Source organism: Sturnira hondurensis, unplaced genomic scaffold (genome assembly GCF_014824575.4).
Source record: "Sturnira hondurensis isolate 20B ecotype Veracruz unplaced genomic scaffold, ASM1482457v3 Scaffold0014302, whole genome shotgun sequence".
Classification (NCBI taxonomy): domain Eukaryota; kingdom Metazoa; phylum Chordata; class Mammalia; order Chiroptera; family Phyllostomidae; genus Sturnira; species Sturnira hondurensis.
The window spans coordinates 6,993,358-7,011,125 of record NW_028086933.1 but is presented as its reverse complement, the minus strand read 5'-3'; the positions used below and the strand labels follow the sequence as shown (position 1 = coordinate 7,011,125).

The following is a 17,768-nucleotide window of genomic DNA, read 5'->3' as shown; positions in this document are numbered from 1 at the left end:
CTCAACATCTCAACCTTTTCCAAAATAATAAGTATAAATTTCAAAAGCATCTATTCAAGGACCATGAACAAATGTTAGCCACAGCTAAACTTTAGCAGTGAGGAAGATACAGGCTCTAATCTCTGCATTAATGCCCCCCAAATACACTGGTCTCCTGCAATACTTTGCTAGCACAATCCTAGAGATGAATGCTGGGGAGAAGATTAAAAATAATACCTGTGGTTTAGCACCTCCTGAAATTTTTTGAGTTACTTCTTAGAAGTGTTCTGAACTAGTTGCCCTGGCATACCACAGCACTTTTTAAAAATAATCTATCCCAGGACGACACGATAAATGTGGACTGACAAGGTAAGTACAATACGAATTTGACTGGTACACATTAAACAGTGAACGTCAGTAAAACCCTGTACGTGGTAAGTGGACTAGCTCCGCAGGTGGAGGACCAGCGGAACCAGAGACTACGTACGCTGCAACTGAGCAGCTCGCAGCTGCTTCTTCAGCCGCTCCACCTCGTTCTTCAAAAACCGGATGTGGCGCATCATGTTTTCAGGAGAGTCGATCTCCATGGAGATGTCTCTAGGTGATGGGGGAGCCGAGACTGGCTGGTCTAATTTCTCCTGCAGGATTCTGTATTAAAAAAAAAAAATCCAACAATGAGAAACAGTTGGCCTTTGAAAGACAAAAACAACATACCAGCTGCAGGATTTGTTTTCTAGAAGCTCCTGTAATGAATGAACTACAGAATGAATTCAGGGGGTAGCTTATTTCCCCTGCCCACTTTATATCAACTTCTGGTCACCCTTACCTGGCTTCAGGTCAAAGGACAGAGTGGAAGGATCCACCCTCCTTTTTTCCCCCCTTTAAATAGCCACTGGTAATTACGCATTCCTGAAAAAAGCGCTAACACTTGCTTCTAAATAGTGTATCTGGCATATAGAAGGCATTCAGTGATCTGTTCACGAGATATTTGCCATGTTGGTTGAGGATACGGTGATACTAGAGGAATTTCACTCTCTTGATGCTTTTAGTTGAAATTTATTTACTGCACAGTATGAATCTGTGGATGGTGGCGTGGCATGGAGACTCGACTTATAAAATTCCCTCCTGAAAAACCAATCCTGAGGGTGTGGCCAACTGGATGAGAGGCCCTTTACTTCTGGCCATAGCCAAGGCAAAAGTTAAAAACAAAACAAAACAAAAATGAACAGGCTAATAATTGGTAGTGCCAGCCCCTCCACCAATTATGGTTAGTTTGAAGCACACAACATGCCTATTTATATTCAACAACTTTTGATTTACACACGTCAACTTCATACTACTCAACCCAATAACTGCAATACACGACCTCGACTGTGTTCTACAAAGGAAGACTGAATGGCCACAGACCTCCATGTCCCCTTTGACAGGATGCTGGGTTTTTTGTTGTTTTCTCTTTACATCTGAGTTTGCCCTAGGGCATATTGTGAACTGGGCCTGCCTTAATCGAGCAAACAAGGTTAAATGTTGTTAACAGTCTCTACGTTAATTATGTTAAATAATGTTTCCTAATTCCACTTATTAGTGCCAATATACAAAATGCAAAACACAGTTGGTTCAACTGTAGCTTGACTGTACATATACCTCTAATTGTCACTTTTCTTACATCCTGTGGTATGTTTCTATTTTGCAGATCTTGAGATGAACTCAAAATAATTTATAATGTTCATCCAAATCCAATACTTATGGCAAAAGGAACTCGGTTGGCACACAGAAGATCCTGGTGAAATGCATTAATAAGCATTTTTAGGAAACGCCTTTCCGATGCCCCCCCACATACAGAACCCCCGGCCATTCTCTAAGCCCTGCTCCAGACCCTCCGCGAAGTGTGCAGCTCTTGGAAATACAGACCTAACGGGATCTTGCACAGAGGTGTTCAAGAAACGTTTGCTGTTGAATGACATTTCAGATCCACATGCACACATTTAATGCAAAGAATCCTAACCTTAAATATGTGCAGGTATTTCGTTATCACGAGTTTTACAATAATTAGATAATACTTATTCTATCGGAATCTCAGCCTTCCTAACCAAGTGCATGCTAGTGATGCGTAATAGTTAATGGTCTGATGCAGTACGTGGGCTGTGCACTTTAGAAAGGAATGGGGCAGTCAGCTCAAGAAGGCAAAAAAAGTGAAACTACAGCCATCCTTCGAGAAATGTCAAGGGGAACAACAGCACCTTGGCCAGTTTCTTCATAGCCTTTGACACGGAACAAAAAGACACTCTACTGGGACAGTGTGAGAGAAGGATAAGAGGTGACCAACATGAAAATAGGTTGAAGGCTTCCGGCATTTTTTTTTCATTTGACAAAATAAAATGGCGTGCATCAACCACAGAATTAAATGTCTCCTTGCTATCCTTCGGTCACACCCAGAGTAGTACCCTAGTCACACATGTGCGTCCCACACCGAACAGCAAGACTGAACAAACCGCTTTTCAGCTTCGAGTTTATCCATTCTTTTCCACAGACGATTAACTAGTGCTTCTTGCTCTTGTTCCAGAGTGTTTTCAAGGTCAATCTTCTCTCGTCTCAACTAGAGGAAGAAAAAAAGTTTTACTGAGAATAGTAGGCCACTTAAGCTTCATTAATTAGACTTGACTGCACCAGTAAGACCCCTTAACATGGAGAAAACTGCAAAGAAATGGCCAATTTTCTGGCACAGACACATTAAGTGCATCTAGTTCTTAAACTCTAATTGAGAAACCCAAGACAGGTTCATTCTTTGATGCTAAATCTTAACTGTTGTATGGTACATTGCTTGTGTTAGCACTTACTCAAGACACATAGCGAGTCTTCCCTAAAGAGGGTGTGGGGGAGTTCAGTTCTCCTTACTAGCCATACCAGGACTTACCTGGGTTTACCTGCCTCAACCCAGCCCCCAAGTCCTGAATGTAGTTCAACATTAAATCAAAAAGACTTTATCAGCATTTATAGAAACAACTCAAACACCTGAAGACAATTCTACATACTGGTCAAGGGATGCATATCAATATGTCCCAAAATACAGAAGTAGGCACGAAATGATAACCACGGAACTCACAATACTGGTTACTTCAGTGGAGGTAGGGCAGAAGGGAAATTTGATTTCTGGCAGGTTGTGCAGTTGTGGAGGGAACCCCCAAACTGCAGTCTATTCGTAAAAAGAAGCAATAATGAAAAAATTCATGTCATCAACCAACACTGAAAAACATGAAAATATTGAAAACAATGCCAGACACTGGTTAACAGGATGCAGCAGGGAACCAAGAAGTCAGCAAGTTCTGCCTTTGTGGAACTTATGTTTTAATGGTATTGAGAAAGTAAATGAAACAAATTATATACTTGGTAGAGGGTGAAAGGATATGAAGAAAAAGAAGACAGGTGAGAGGGACGGGAAGTGCAATGATAAACAGACTGCAGGGTCACAGGTAGAGGGAATGTGTTGTATCAGTTTTTGTACGTGTCTATACATTTGAGAAGTTAGATAATTTTAACAGGGGTTTTCTTTAAAAGGAGAGAATGGCTATTTACTGCCCTTATGCTGTCCCTGCAACCAAGAGCAATCCACCTTTTCCATCACTGAGTCAACAAATTATTTTTGATTGCACAGCTGCAAAAATGCCAAAGCGGCAGATTTCCCATTTCCTTGGGAGGTTGCAGAGGCAAGCTCCGCACTGATCACAGATCCCGTGTATGCAGTGAAGTGGGACCAACACCGTGTGTAAAATGCACCCTTTTAGAGCAACCAAAGTAGATGCCATTCAACAATTAAACGAGCCCACAACACAGAGTCAACGAAGACTACAGCTTTACGGTAGTCTCTTGGCATGGGAAGGCGGGAGAAAGGAATGAGATTTCAGAGTAAGTCAGATGCATTTTTTTGCTGTGAGTTTGGGGGTGGGCTAACGCATGCTGGCTCCTCAGAATGTCCAACACCTCCTACCTGAAGCCATGAGGAAAAAACCTAGAAAGCCTCGCAGAACTCCTCCATAACTTAGTGATTCTCCATGCTGAACACGTGTTTGGCCAAGCTTTGTGTATAATTCACAGCCATTTTTTAAACAAACAAAATTCTAAGGCATTTGCCTGTTAAGGACCCTGTTCCTATATTTAACTAAAAACATTATAGTGGGTACTTTGTAGCAAGAAAAAATCAAGCAAGGCATCATCTTGTAGTAGAGAAACTTATGCCCGATTACTTTTTATTTTAGAGTATAGTATAATCATACATAATGCTAACTAATAACTCTGAAAATCAAAAGCAAGATCAAGCTGTCTTTGCTTACGGATAACTGACTAGACATGCGATTCTAGCAGGTACTCACCCGCTGTGACCCTCAACATCCTCATCTATAAAAGGAGAGGTTGGCCTAGTTGACTTCTGAGGCCCCTGTCTGGGCTACCCATTCTATCATTCCTTAACATTCTCAAGATGGCAGCTGTCTCAGTCTGAACTAGCTCAGGCACCGATTTTCAGCAAGATAAATCATCTAAACCCACACTCTCATTTCAGAGCTGAAGAAACCACTGGTTGGTCTGAGAGCTGACGTAACGCCAGCAAAGTGATACCACCAGGAGAGGAATGCAGACACTATGGTGTCCAAAAGAGCTGGGTCCCATCCTTCCAACAAGCACAGGGCATCTTCAGGGGAAAGCAGGATTTGGGGTAACATATACTAGGGTTTGTGACCCATCTGCCGACAAGTCTTGGGAACGGCAGAGTAGGGGGCAACTTCCGGAGTGTAAGGGAACAGATGAGAGCCGGACAAATAAGTTGGAAAGGTACACGGATCTCAGGCTCTTTTGGTGCCAGCTATCCATTTACCACCCACTTCGGCAAACCAAGGCTTCCTGGGGGTAACACTGGGTTCGCTGCACCAATTTGCTCTCCTAATTTATTTCCATGAGGCAGGCCGCACAGAAGGTCCCAGCTCGGCAGCTTCGACCTGGGGGTCTCACTACACAGGCTGGCAGCACGGGAGGGACTCACACGGTCTAGCCCCTGAAGAGCAGGGTTTACCATCTTGTTTCTCCAACTTCAAAAGTTCCCGCTTTTCAGCACAGCTGAGGAGTTCTCACAGACACTGAGGGGCAGCGAATTAAAGAAAATAGTATTATTTATGATTATGATTAACTGCCCCTTCAATTCTTTCTCACAGTTGCCTTTCCACCCCCTGCTCACTAATCCTACAAGCTACACATTTGGAACCAAAGCATCCACACCAGTTCTGCGAGTTCAGGCAGAAGACTTCACTGCCTGTTACACTTTCCTGACCTCGAACAACCCTCAAACTTCGCAGTATGTGTTACATTTACAGAGTAGTCAGAAAGGCATGCTTAAATAAGAACATCAGCCCAATGGTGCATTGCTTTAATTATGCTGGTCTCTATCTGTATTACTATCTCCTATTTCCTTCCTAATACTATCTGATCACTTTTAAATTCAGTGTTCATGCAAAAGGCATTGTCACCTAATGCCAAGCATCAGATTCTCAAGCTGATGCCCCTTCTGACTACTTACTCTGTGAGCACCAATGGATACAGCCGATTTGTAGAACACATTCATGTAAAAGGCTGCTTCGTAACTAAGTTCAACCGGCTGCCAAATTCTTTACTCCTCTTCAGTAGCTCTCCTTCTCATCACAGGTTCATTAACATCAGACCAAGGCTTCTTATTTTGTTCTCAAAACAAATATAGACCTTCTCTAATGGATAAACTTAGTGTATACAAATAGAACAGACTCATCTGAATTCACAGCCCTTCTAACCTGTGTCTTCTCAGTGGGCAGATACCAACCTCCACCAAAAAAAGCAGAAGATAGCAAGCAGCTGAAAAACGGCTCCCGACACTACCAGACTTCTGTCTCACTATAGCATTTTCCCATTTGAGGGAAACTAGGACCCTGAGGCGGAGGCAGAGGTGAGGGAAAGGAACACCTGGCAAAAAGGAGTGAGGAGAACGTGAGCCTCACCACAGACTTCTGAAAGGTTTCAGTGGATTTTTTCAATCTACTTTGAAAAGTTGTAGTCTAACTACCATACAGTCATCATCTCTATGAGAAAATGTATTTTGAACCCGAAACATCAGACTTAAAAAACAAGTTCTAGGTTTGGAGGGATGAGTGAAAAGGGGAAGGGATTAAGAAATACAAAGTTATAAAATACAAGTTATAAGAAACATGGGGATATAAAGTCCAGTGTAGGGAATATAGTCAATAATATTGTAGTAACTATGTATGGTCTCAGATGGCTACTAGCCTTATCAGGGTGATCACTTCGTAAGCACAATGTCACACACCTGAAACTAATATAATACTGTAACTTTGACTGTAATTGAAGAAGAAACGTTTTCTAAAAGGCAACCCATTATAACTAATCCAAGATAATCGAGAGAGGGGAACGCCTGTGGTGGGGCACCATATAAACTGAACACAGACACAAAGTCTATTACAACGTATAGTGAAAAGCACTTGGAATGCTGATGGTACACAGGGAGTAACTGAGGTTTAAAAAAAATAGCAGAGTACGTTCTAGGTCCTGCATTAACCCAACTCTTAGAGTTGGCTAGATTTTTTTTAACAGAAAGAGACAAACCCTAAGAAAACAAGTGGGTGATGGGGATTAACACAACAATCCCCCAAACCTCCCAGGCTGGGTAGTAGTATCTGAAGGTCATTAACAGCTCAGCCCAAATTTCTATCAATTTATTATGTAGTACCATAGATGTTCAAAGTGGTGACTGTGGAGGTAGATCAGAATCATCTGGGAAAATGAAAAGCACAGTATTCAGAAAATGACTAAAACAAAGTCAGTTTTTGCAATGGACTGAATGGGCATAAGCCCCAGGGGCCCACCCCCCACCCCCAAATTAACATGTTGAAGCCTTAATCCCCAGTTTGATGGTTTGGAGCTGGGGCCTTTGGAAGGTAGTTAGGTTTAGCCGGTATCATGGGCGGGGGCGGGGCATCATGGGATCAGCGCCCTTTCTAAGAGTCACGAGAGACTCTGCAGCTTGCTGCAACCTGGAAGACGGCCCTCACCAGAACCTCATCAAGCTGGCACCCTGATCTCAGACTGCAAGACTCCGAAACTGTGACAAGTTTCTGTTCTTTGTAAACCAGCCTATGATATATGTTACAGCATCACAAATGGGCTATGACAATTTTGTTTCTAGTAGAGACAATAAAAGATCTTACCTCATTCCATCCCACTTTGCCAATACCTTTGAGTTCATCAAGGTTTTACATACACAGGTAGTCCTCCCTTAATGTTGTTGATTGGTTGTGTGACTTTGTGCAAAACAATCTCTAACAAAACTAATTTTGCCCTAGACTAATAGATGTAAACAAGAGTTAAGTTCCTAAGGCATCTCATCAATGTTACAAAGAACTGATGTTAGTCAAGGACCTGCAGTACATGCAGAGAAGCGACTAATAGGATTCATGGGGGAGCTATTGAAATATGCCGTGTGTACTGACAGGAAGAGAACCATGCACAATGGTCCTTGCCCCCAGCTCTGTAGCAAAGCCTTCACAAATTAAAGCAACAGAGACAAGTCAAACTTATACACCGCCTCAGTTGGCGCCTGTTCAGGCCATCAGTGGAATTTCACTCAGCCCTGGCAATTCTCCTGGGCTGGAAGACATCTGACCCTTACCTTCTGGAAAAAAACATTTTTTGAAGAAATCAAGCAGCCAGTTTCTGTTACGGATGAGTTAAGACAGGTGTTCACATAGCACAGGGCCCCTGAAGTACCTATTTGATTAATCAAGCTGAGGCTGGTTTCAGAATAAAAAAAAAAAAAGGGGGTAGGTCATCCCCACAGCTTGTTCAATGCTGAGCACAGAAAGAGCCAAAGGAAGCCTACCAGGGGAGAGGACGAGACAAGGAGGATGGCCACGTTCACATGTAGAAAAGAAATTCATCTATGCACCTCAGAAATACACCAACAGAGAAGAACAAACATGCAAAAATCATAAAGCATTACATACACAGCAAGATAAACAGGGCTGCCCCTTGGATGAAAGTGTACTGGTGATAATTTACCTTCCTACCTTTCCCACCCCCACGGAATTTAATGAAATTTATTATTTTTAACAAAAGAAAAAAATCAAATTCTAAAAAAATGACAATTTCCTAATATAATTTAGGGTGTAAATTTTCACATGTAAAATACGGAATGAGCCAATAAACTCCCAAAGGACCAGTGGTAGTGACGACTTAGCTATCTGGGAGTCTGAGGATTTTCCAGACTGCCCAGAGTTAACCTTCTTTACCCAAGCTTACAACTTTTTCTTCTCAAAAACTGTGTTCCTATAAAAATTAGTTTTCTGAAGTGGATATAACTTCAGGCAGCACTAATATCCCATGAACTTTAACGTGTGGCAAATGGCACTCTGCATTTCACAGTTTACAAGCTCAGTGGATTTGCTTCTGCCCAGTGATGCTGAGAAACGAAGGTCTTTATGAAAGACACATACTCAGACTTCTATAGTTTCTAGACTTAAGTTTTCATCATGTGGTTATCAGCACAATACTAAACAAACTTGCATATTAGGTTTATAATGCTAGGACTCTCGTACCAAATAATTACCATGGATGGAAAGCAGGTTTCAATGTCCTGGGTGGACATTCTTTTGGCTACCTCAAGAGTACAGTGGAATGGGAGTGGGGGACGGAAAACTGTACTTGAACAAGAATTAAATTAAAAAAAAAAAAGAGTACACTGGAAAAGTCCTTGGGAAAGACGTCCTATCATAGTGTACATTGCAAATGCACTATTACATCAGTGGCTACCATCTGTCCTTGGTCTAAAATAAACTTCCTCAACAAAATAACATTAGGGAAACTTTTTTTGATGTGCTTTATCCAAAGTGGAAATCCTTGGATGAAAGAAATCACTTCTCTCCAGTCATTACCACACCCAACCCACTGCCTTACGTAGAGTTGTCAGATTTAGCCCTGCATTTATTGGCTGTGGTTCAGCAAAGGGAGACTGCCTCTCCTGAATCATCAACCGAACTCTTGTTTTGGTCATAAAGAAAGAGACTTCATACATTTCAAAATTCAGAACAAACTAGGAAGTCCCAATATAGCATCTCCGGACTCTGCTGCCCTAACTGCAGCACACCAATGCCCTTCACGTTAACAGGCAGTCTTGGCGCTCAGGGCAAGACCAGACACGCACACAGCTGGATCGAGATAAGGTTCCTCTCCACACAGGAAACAGGTTTTGAATATTTTCCCTGCCATCATGTACTGTCTGTACAAACTGATCCATGTGGCAAGTGGCATCGGATACTTCAAAACAGAGGTGGTCAAGAGGGAACACAGTGACGTTCTGTACTCCATTGAAACAGGGTTTAGGGAAGGAACCCTAGGGATTGGGAGGGGGCGTTGTCACACCCTACAGAGCCCAGGTGGCACACACAAGTCCCGAGGGATGGATCCGGCCCTCTGCCCCATTTTATCCGGCCCAGAGCTTGTGTCTACCCGGCAGCAGCACCAAGCTCTCGCTCAACTGTTAAGGACTAGTTACATGTATACAGTCCTAAAGTTACACTCGGCCCTTTGAAGGCAACCTCAAGGCTGAAAGGGGCCCCAGTGAAAATGAGTGTGCCACCCCTGCTGCAGAGACGTATCCATGTCTCTGGCACAGCTCAGTGGCTACTTTCATAGGTCTGGAGTTGGGACCTCTTGACTGGCATCAAGACAGGCTGACAGCTCCCTGATCACAAAATATATCCACTGGAAAGAGGGCCTACTGAAGCTTCTTTCAGTACTGCACATTGCCCTTAGTTTGCCTGCTTCCGAGGCACCAAATCCCACTCCCTTCTCACCTACACTCCAAGGCTTTCCCCCCTTCCAAATGCACAGCAGGTAGAACGCTTGCATCCAAGATCCTCACATCGCCCAAACATCCTCAAGGATTTGCTACAAATTCCCACAAAGTGGCCTTCAGGGTTTACTATGATCATGTCTGGCTGTACCCCAATGCAGCTCATCTGAATGTGCACACACACAGTTTATTATTTTTTACCAAAAAAAATTAAAAGCAAGGCAGCAAGTTATAACACACCATTGTTAAACAAAAGGAGGAGGAGGAAAAAGAGAAGAGGAGAAGGGAAATGAAAAAATATAAACAGCTGGGGAAGCTACAGTCTGGCTCATGTTTTATCATTTTTGTACTTACACGTGTTTCAAGTTTTCTTTAAAAAGCAATGGATTAATTTTACAATGTAAATGTTTAAAAATACAGTTTCCTAGACTTCCATAAGTTGAGGTGTTTAAAATCAGATTTCAAAGCAAGCACAGTGGTCACCAAATTTCAGCTCCTTAATGCAAGGGAACCCTCAAGGAACATGCGTGTTCTCTGGGGAAACATAATGTGGCACACAGACCCAACAGGTGCTGCCCAGAGTGATGCGGCGAGCCCTTTACAGCCGGGGCTGCGAGGGCAGCTGTGACCGTGAATGAAATACTTAGAAAGCCAGTATGATCATGGCGCCCATGAATTTAAGAAATACTTGGTTTCACCTCAAAAAAAAAAAAAAAAAAACAACCAAGAAGGCAAACCCTAACACGAGCCCCTAGCCACTCAATTCACAGCTGTCTCAGTCACGAGGACGCAGAGGTTACCCATGTAACTCACTTGAGTGCGTCGTCGGGGCGCTAAAATAAACAGCATCAGCACTGTGCACAGACTGGTGGTGCCGCCAGTTTCGTTTGTGCTCGGAATGAATTAACTCCCAGGCGTCTCCCAGACGTTCTTCACTGAGAACCGCTGTTCTGACAGTCAGGAACCTAAAACTTCCCTTTCATCCTCATACGACTTAAAATATACTCTGTTTCCTTATTTTAGAAAATGAAATGAAATTTTGTTCTTTTTTTCCAAAATAGTAACGCTGCTCCTCTCCACCACAACACAACTCTGCACAGAGCACCTCTCATCACTGTCCCTGGGGTCACTGGCCTCCCGAGATCGGGCTCCATAAGGCCGAGGACTTTTCTTAGCAGAGTCTGTGGCAAATGCCAGGCACATGGCAAAGGTGTGCTGAATCCACATAGAATGTGTGCCGTCCAAGTGCACTGACCGCAGCACGGACATAACAGATATCGAAGTGGTAGGGTTGCAGATGCCATACGAGCACACAGAGATGCATGAATGAAACAGGCTCAGTTAATAAGCATGTACATTTTCCTGGACATTTATATAACATGTCACTTACCACACAGAATAATATAATGTCATTTACCACAGACATTAGGTGGAAACTTTCATTATAAATGGCAGCAGCTACAATTTTTGGAGAGCTTATTAGTTGTGAGTCATCAGGGGTTTTACCTTACAGGGAATTTATAGGGAAGGAACAATTTAACTGTTTGATAATTACTATTTGTGTGCCAAGGGTTACAAGAGAAGGACTGGCGGTTTGGACACACCTCGTAGCACAGACACCCTAAGTGACGAGCCGGGGCACGTAGATAAGATGAACAAGGAGGGAGGTGGGAGAGAGCCGTCAAGGTGGAGGAAACAGACCCACAGAGACCTAGGGCAGGAAAGCACTGGGCACATCAGAGCATGTTTCCAAACTGCAGGTCACAACCCATCAGTGGATTATGAAATTAGTTGAGTCCCTTGTGACCTACATTTTGCTAAAAATGAAATAGGGCTGAATGAAAATCAGTGCACAGCACCTAAGGCTGTTTGATGAAACTTGTCCCAGTCACATACACAGTAACAAAAACGCCAGTGCACTGGGTTACATTTCACCTGATTCCTGGCTGTGCAGCCAGCCCTGGAACCACTGCAGCAGGGGGAAGAAAGGACTTCAGGTGCGTGGCCAGTGAGGGGGGCGCCGTGGAAGAGGAACCCTCCCCACAAACCTACAGGGTAGATATCGTGTCTGTTTCCCAACAGAGATCAAATACAGCTCCACAGCTCGCCTGACACCACTCAGCTTATCCAGATGGAAGGAAAATTTCAACCTAGAGAAGACGGTCCCTGATGTACAACAGGGTAAAATAGTGTTGGTGCAAATGAATGCTGATGAGTGAAATTAACCATTCCAATTCTAAACCCAACCTTCAGATGTGGGCCTCTGTGGTTCAGGAGGAAAGGGCATCTTGGACAGGAAAACATACCCCAGATTTCAGGAGTGACTGAGAACACTACGCTGGACCCACTGCAGGGAAAGAGTAAGGTATCTCAGACATGGTAGGCAATTCTGTTCATCACGGGTCAGCTGAATTACCTGCCATGCCGAATGCTCCTCTGATTTATCCCAGTATTTTTCTATTGTACCGCCTAGTACACACACAGTTAGGCATGTAGTCCACCTGTTTATGGCTGTTTTCTTCTCTCCCATAAGACAATTTTCTGAGCCGAGTCCGAAGAGGGCTCTCCTATCCACCGAGCTGAACTTCACTTAATAAGTAAAGCAGTATGTGCCTTTAACACCAGTTGTCCTTGTCCAGAGACAAAAAAATCCTTCCTAGTTAGCAGAAATCATTCAGATCAAGATTTCTTGACTCAGAGAATATTCCAATTTCTAAAGTTCTTACCTAAGAAGATGTGACTACCAAACTAGAGACTAACACTGCAGACCTGTTTGAACACAAGTCCTCCAATAAGGGCCACCAGTGTCCGCTGAAGAGCCCCGAACGTCACGCAAGTCATGGTGACCAGACTAACCCAGTTTATCAGACCAACATTATCAGTGCTGCAAAGACCCTGTAATCCTACATTATTCCGAACCTGACTTTTTGCATCATCCCATAAATTGTCTCTTGGACTTAACCATTCAGAATGCTAAATAAATGCCAAAAGGGTAACTGAGATAAATGATTAAGAACTCCTCCCTGGCTGGGTGGCTCCGCTGGTTCGAGCGTTGTCCCAATACACCAGGGTTCCGGGTTCAATCCCCTAGTCAGGGCACATACAAGAACCAATCAGTGAATCATAAATAAGTGGAATGACAAATCTCTCTTTTTCTCTCTCTCCCCTCCCCCACCCTCCTTCTCTCTCGCTCTCAAATTAAACAAAAACAAAACACTCCTTAGCTGTGTAACTTGAGGAAAGCCTCCTGTTCTGTCTGGGCTTCCATTTCTGAAAAAGCAGTACAGGCAGGTTAGGCCACTTATAAGCCAACTTGGTCTGTCACCAAGCAGCGAGCCACACCACACCCTCCTCTGCAGCAAGTTCTGGGCAGAGAGAAAAGGTGAGCAGGAGGCTGTCGTCCCAAATCCTGGGAGGAGATCTGATGGCCTTGCCTCTTGATTTCCTCATGATTTCCCCACTGTCTCACGTGTCCACTAGAGTCTGGGGACAAAGGCAGTCTTCCCCCAACACAGTCTTCCAGCTCTGCAGTCCTGTGAATCCATGTATTGGAAAACACCAACAAGGGTAGCCAGAACCATCAACAGCACAGAGACCTGGACGATGACCACACTGTTCACATTCCCTATTTGAAGAATGAAAGGATCCCAGATTCTGGGTGCAAGGGAACAATAAACACTATGTGACTGACTAAGTGTGCATGAGAGGGCCTGACTTTTGGGGAGAGAAACTTACAACGGGGGCCTTCTGGCATGTGAGCCAATTGGGGCCTGCTCTGAAAAACAGGCCAAGACAAACACTAGTAAGTCTCAAACACTGTTAAGTTCTCCTTTACAGATAATGCGGAGGGGCTGCCTTAAAAACCATTATAATCCAAGCTACACCTTTAAAACAAACCTATTATGGCCAACACAAGCCCCTGGTAGAAGACCTTTCAATATCCCTCCTGCAGGTCCAATCCCTTAGGATGAAAAGATGGGTTGTTTTAAAATTAATAGCAGCAACCACCGCACGCTGGGTGCTTACAAAGCAGCTGGTGTGAGTCACCTGACACTCTTCCCCACGCACTGTATCCGGCATAAGTTTGCTAACACTGCCATTCTATCAGGAAGGGCACGGAGGCCTAAAAGTGAACTGACTGGGACAACGGGACTGAGCCACAGACAAAAGAATGAATTGGGAGCCCTGTCTCACACAGTACCCAAAAGCTAACTCAAAATGGATCAAAGACCTAAGCGTAGAAGTCAAAAGTATAAAACTCTCAGAAAACAGAGATAAATCCTCATGACCTTCAATTTGGCAACGAAGTCTAAGGACTGCAAAAGCAAGAGAAAAAGAGATAAACTGGACTTCACCAAAATTAAAAATTTCTATGCTTCAAAGCACATTATCAAGAAAGTAAAAAAAAATCAAATAAATATTTGTGAATAATATATTTGATAGGTACTTGTCCATTCAATAATAAACAGACCTTGAACAGACATTTTTTCCAAAGAGGATATACAAATGGCTAATCAGCATCTAAAAAGATGCTCAACATCATTAGCCATCAGAGAACTATAAACCACAAGGATACAACTTCACATTCACCAGGATTAGCTCTAAGCCATATAGTGCAGCCACTCTGGAAAATAGCGTGGCAACCTCTGCAAAAGGTAAACACAGAGTTACCATGTAACCCAGCAATTCCACTCCTAGGTATGTACCCAAGAAAAATGGAAACAGGTGTCCACACAAAAAAATTGTATACGCATGTTCACAGCAGAATTATTCATCAAAACCAAAAGGTTGAAACCACCCAAATTTCCATCAAATGATGAATGGATAAATAAAATGTGGTATATCCATTCAGTGGAACATTACTTGGCCAGGAAAAGAATGAAGTATGGACACATGTTACATCATGAATAAAAACCTATGCTAAGTGAAAAAGCCAGTCACAAAAGACCACATGCTATACAGCTCTATTTATGGAAAGTATCTACATAATTGGCAAATATGTAGAGAAAGTACAGTGGTTTCCCCTTAAGGGGGATGGAGGTTAACTGCTAAGGCCACACGGTTCCTTTATGAGGTGATGAAAATGTTGCAACACTGACCATGGTGATGGTTACACAACTCTGGATATGCTAAAAAACCACTGGATTATACATTTTAAATGGGTGATCTGTATGGCATGTGAATAAAGCTGCCACCAAAAGAAAAACAAGTGAACCAAGATATTAAGCAGAGGGAAGAGGTTCACATCTGGTCTTTACAAGTTTTGTGCTCAGGTCCCGAACAGTGCACCGAACCGCCTTCCAAATGGCAAATGACCACTCTCTAGTCACCTGTCCAAATCCACACTTCTCCAACACGGCAGGGCAGGGAGTGCCTTCAAATAGCTTATAATTGTGTCAGAAAACAAAGGCATGTACTACACATACATTATTATAAAACATAGTGTAGTGCATGCCTTTACTCTCTGATGATAATCTGTAGTAGAGAATCCATTATATAATACAGACTATGACATACAGTATATAATACATTACAGGTGACAATTCCAAGAGATGACCACAGAGAAAGTCCGAGAACTTCCACAGAAACAGGAGAGATTTCCACTGGTGGAAAAAAAATAAACATTTCCCTTAAACAACAACTAAAATTACTTACAGCAAAACAAAATACGGAGTAAATTTCCCAATATTTAATTATCCTCAACCTATCCGGAGCACAGGGGAAAACGTTTTCCAGTGATGTTAAATTTCTCTACCTTAACTAAAATAGGGACTTGATGTCCTGAATCCGAGCTTTATTTCTTCTACAGGGCTTGGCAAAGCACGTATTCCATTGTGGAAATCCATCCCTTTACTGCTGAGATCTGAAATAAGTCTAAAAACGCACTAAGTCCTTAACTCAGAAAGAACATACACTTTGGACCCCATTTTAAAGGGGTTCAGTTACTGAGGTCACCAGAGAGTCTTAAGAGGGTGCAGGCAAGCCACCCTCTTAGGGCCTGACTGCATTTCTTTGATGCTAGGCCACTACCTCCCCCTGGTGGTCAGAGTGAAACCCTGGGGCTTACAACCCTATTCCTAAAATCTCCTTTGGAGCCTGTGAACAAGTGTGAAGCTGTTTATATTACTGACCACCATCACTGTGAAGGCCATGACCAAGTGAAGTTCTCACAATACCAACTACTGGGAGAATTTCACTTGGTTAAGTCTTTATTAACAAGTACTTGGTGTAACAGGTTCCTGAACAGGGTTCTTCAAAGTCTTACCTTGAACGGAACTAATTGGCTAGTGCCTATCCTGGGAATTAAGCAGGTGAACGTTGGAACAAAATGCTTTTAAACTGTACAGGAAGGAGGAGCCTTCTAAACTTAGACATTGTACCCAAATTCTAAAGATAAATGGTAAAAATAGATTACTCTGAATGTGTGTAAAATAGACAACCCCTGGGAATGGAACTTTTTTTTTCTTTTATCTGAAAAGGATAGAAGAAAAATTTAAGGCCATTAGTCTTGGAAAACCCACCAACATTCCTCCCTCTGACATACAGGTCAGCTAAGTCTCAAACAAACCCTGACTTCTCAATCCTCAGATTCCCATCACCATCCATTCTCAGGCGTAATGACGAAGCTGGAGTTGGAGGGTGATTTAAGAACCCATCAGCATGGATATACAGAAAGATCCCAACGTCAGGATCAATCAGACAACTTAGCATGGAAGGGTTAGTCAAATCATCAAAATGGCAACAGGGACGCAAATTGTTAAGAGCTGGAAGATGTTAATCAATATGCTGAATTTTACATGGAAACCAGATAATAGTACACCATGGTCAGCCTCTTATTTGTCTCAGGGAAGTAAAATTTCAGGACACTAGAGTGGGGGGAAAGCCCTAAGAGCAGATCTAAGTCAGGGAATAACAGGTAATTCTGTCTGGCACATGAGCCTCGGTGGACCAGTAACAGCTGCCTACACGTCTGTGCATCGGGGTCCAAAGACCCGTCCAGACTCCCACAGGCAAGGACTGTGATCAAATGCTAGTATCTGCCAAGCGCAATGGACAAAGGGATTATGCACTGTTACTTTCTACCCTTTGAACAAGTTTAAGCTTACCACTCCTGATTTTAGTTTGTCCTGTTTACCAACGGAAAACCTGGGCCCAAGATATTAGTGGAGATAATTCAAGGTTATACAGCCAGTTAGTGGTTGAACTGGGTGTGCAACCAAGTCTCTGACTCCATATCTGAATCCACAACCCTACTGAGGAGAAGACAGGCTTCATAAAAGGTTGCTAATAAATACAAATAAGAAATGCTAAATGTTTGTTCTGGAGAATTCTTGAAACAGAAGTTTTGGTTCCACAGCCACACTGTCTCAGAAACTTTCACACAACCTATCCTGTGGTTCAAAACACATTCTTCCCCATTTGCAAAAAGGAACCTAACATTTCCTGTCTATAAATCAGTACAACACAACATATCCCCTGAAAGTTTATTAACTGCAATTAGAAAAAGAGAAAGTGTGTGAGAGAGTGAGCAGGTGCGACACAGAACCTCCGTGCTGACTTCAGAAATGAAGTCTCCGCTGTAACAACAAAGAGCTGAAAGACATTTTTCATTTAGATGCCTCGGGGCATCTTAAAAGCTTAAAAGAACAGTTGATGATATGAGGGGGAAAATGGGCAGAGAGCTTTTGATTCTTACCTGCTCTAATGTCAGCTGCTTAGAAATGGTATCATTCTCCAGTTTTTTAATTTTCTTCATCAGCTTGTTGACCTGGAATTCCTGCTCCTGTTCGAGGTGCTGTTCTAACTCGGCTTTCTCATGCTGCAACTGGAAGGCAAAAAAGACACAGCTGCGGAAATCAAGACACTGTAAGTGGCTTCAAAAGCTGGTTTCACCGAGTAAGAGGCATCACCG

General features: G+C 43.0%; 1 protein-coding gene across 2 annotated transcripts in view; it reads right to left on the bottom strand.

Annotated features, from left to right (window-relative positions):
- Positions 1-17,768, bottom strand: part of CCDC6 (coiled-coil domain containing 6) — a 107,310-nt gene that overhangs the window by 19,689 nt on the left and 69,853 nt on the right. For both annotated transcript variants that reach the window (XM_037062738.1, XM_037062737.1), the window contains 3 exons: positions 17,553-17,681; positions 2,469-2,572; positions 467-627 (listed from right to left, as the gene is read on the bottom strand). In XM_037062738.1, the coding sequence (XP_036918633.1) occupies positions 467-627; positions 2,469-2,572; positions 17,553-17,681 (394 nt within the window). The remainder of the gene's footprint in view (positions 1-466; positions 628-2,468; positions 2,573-17,552; positions 17,682-17,768) is intronic.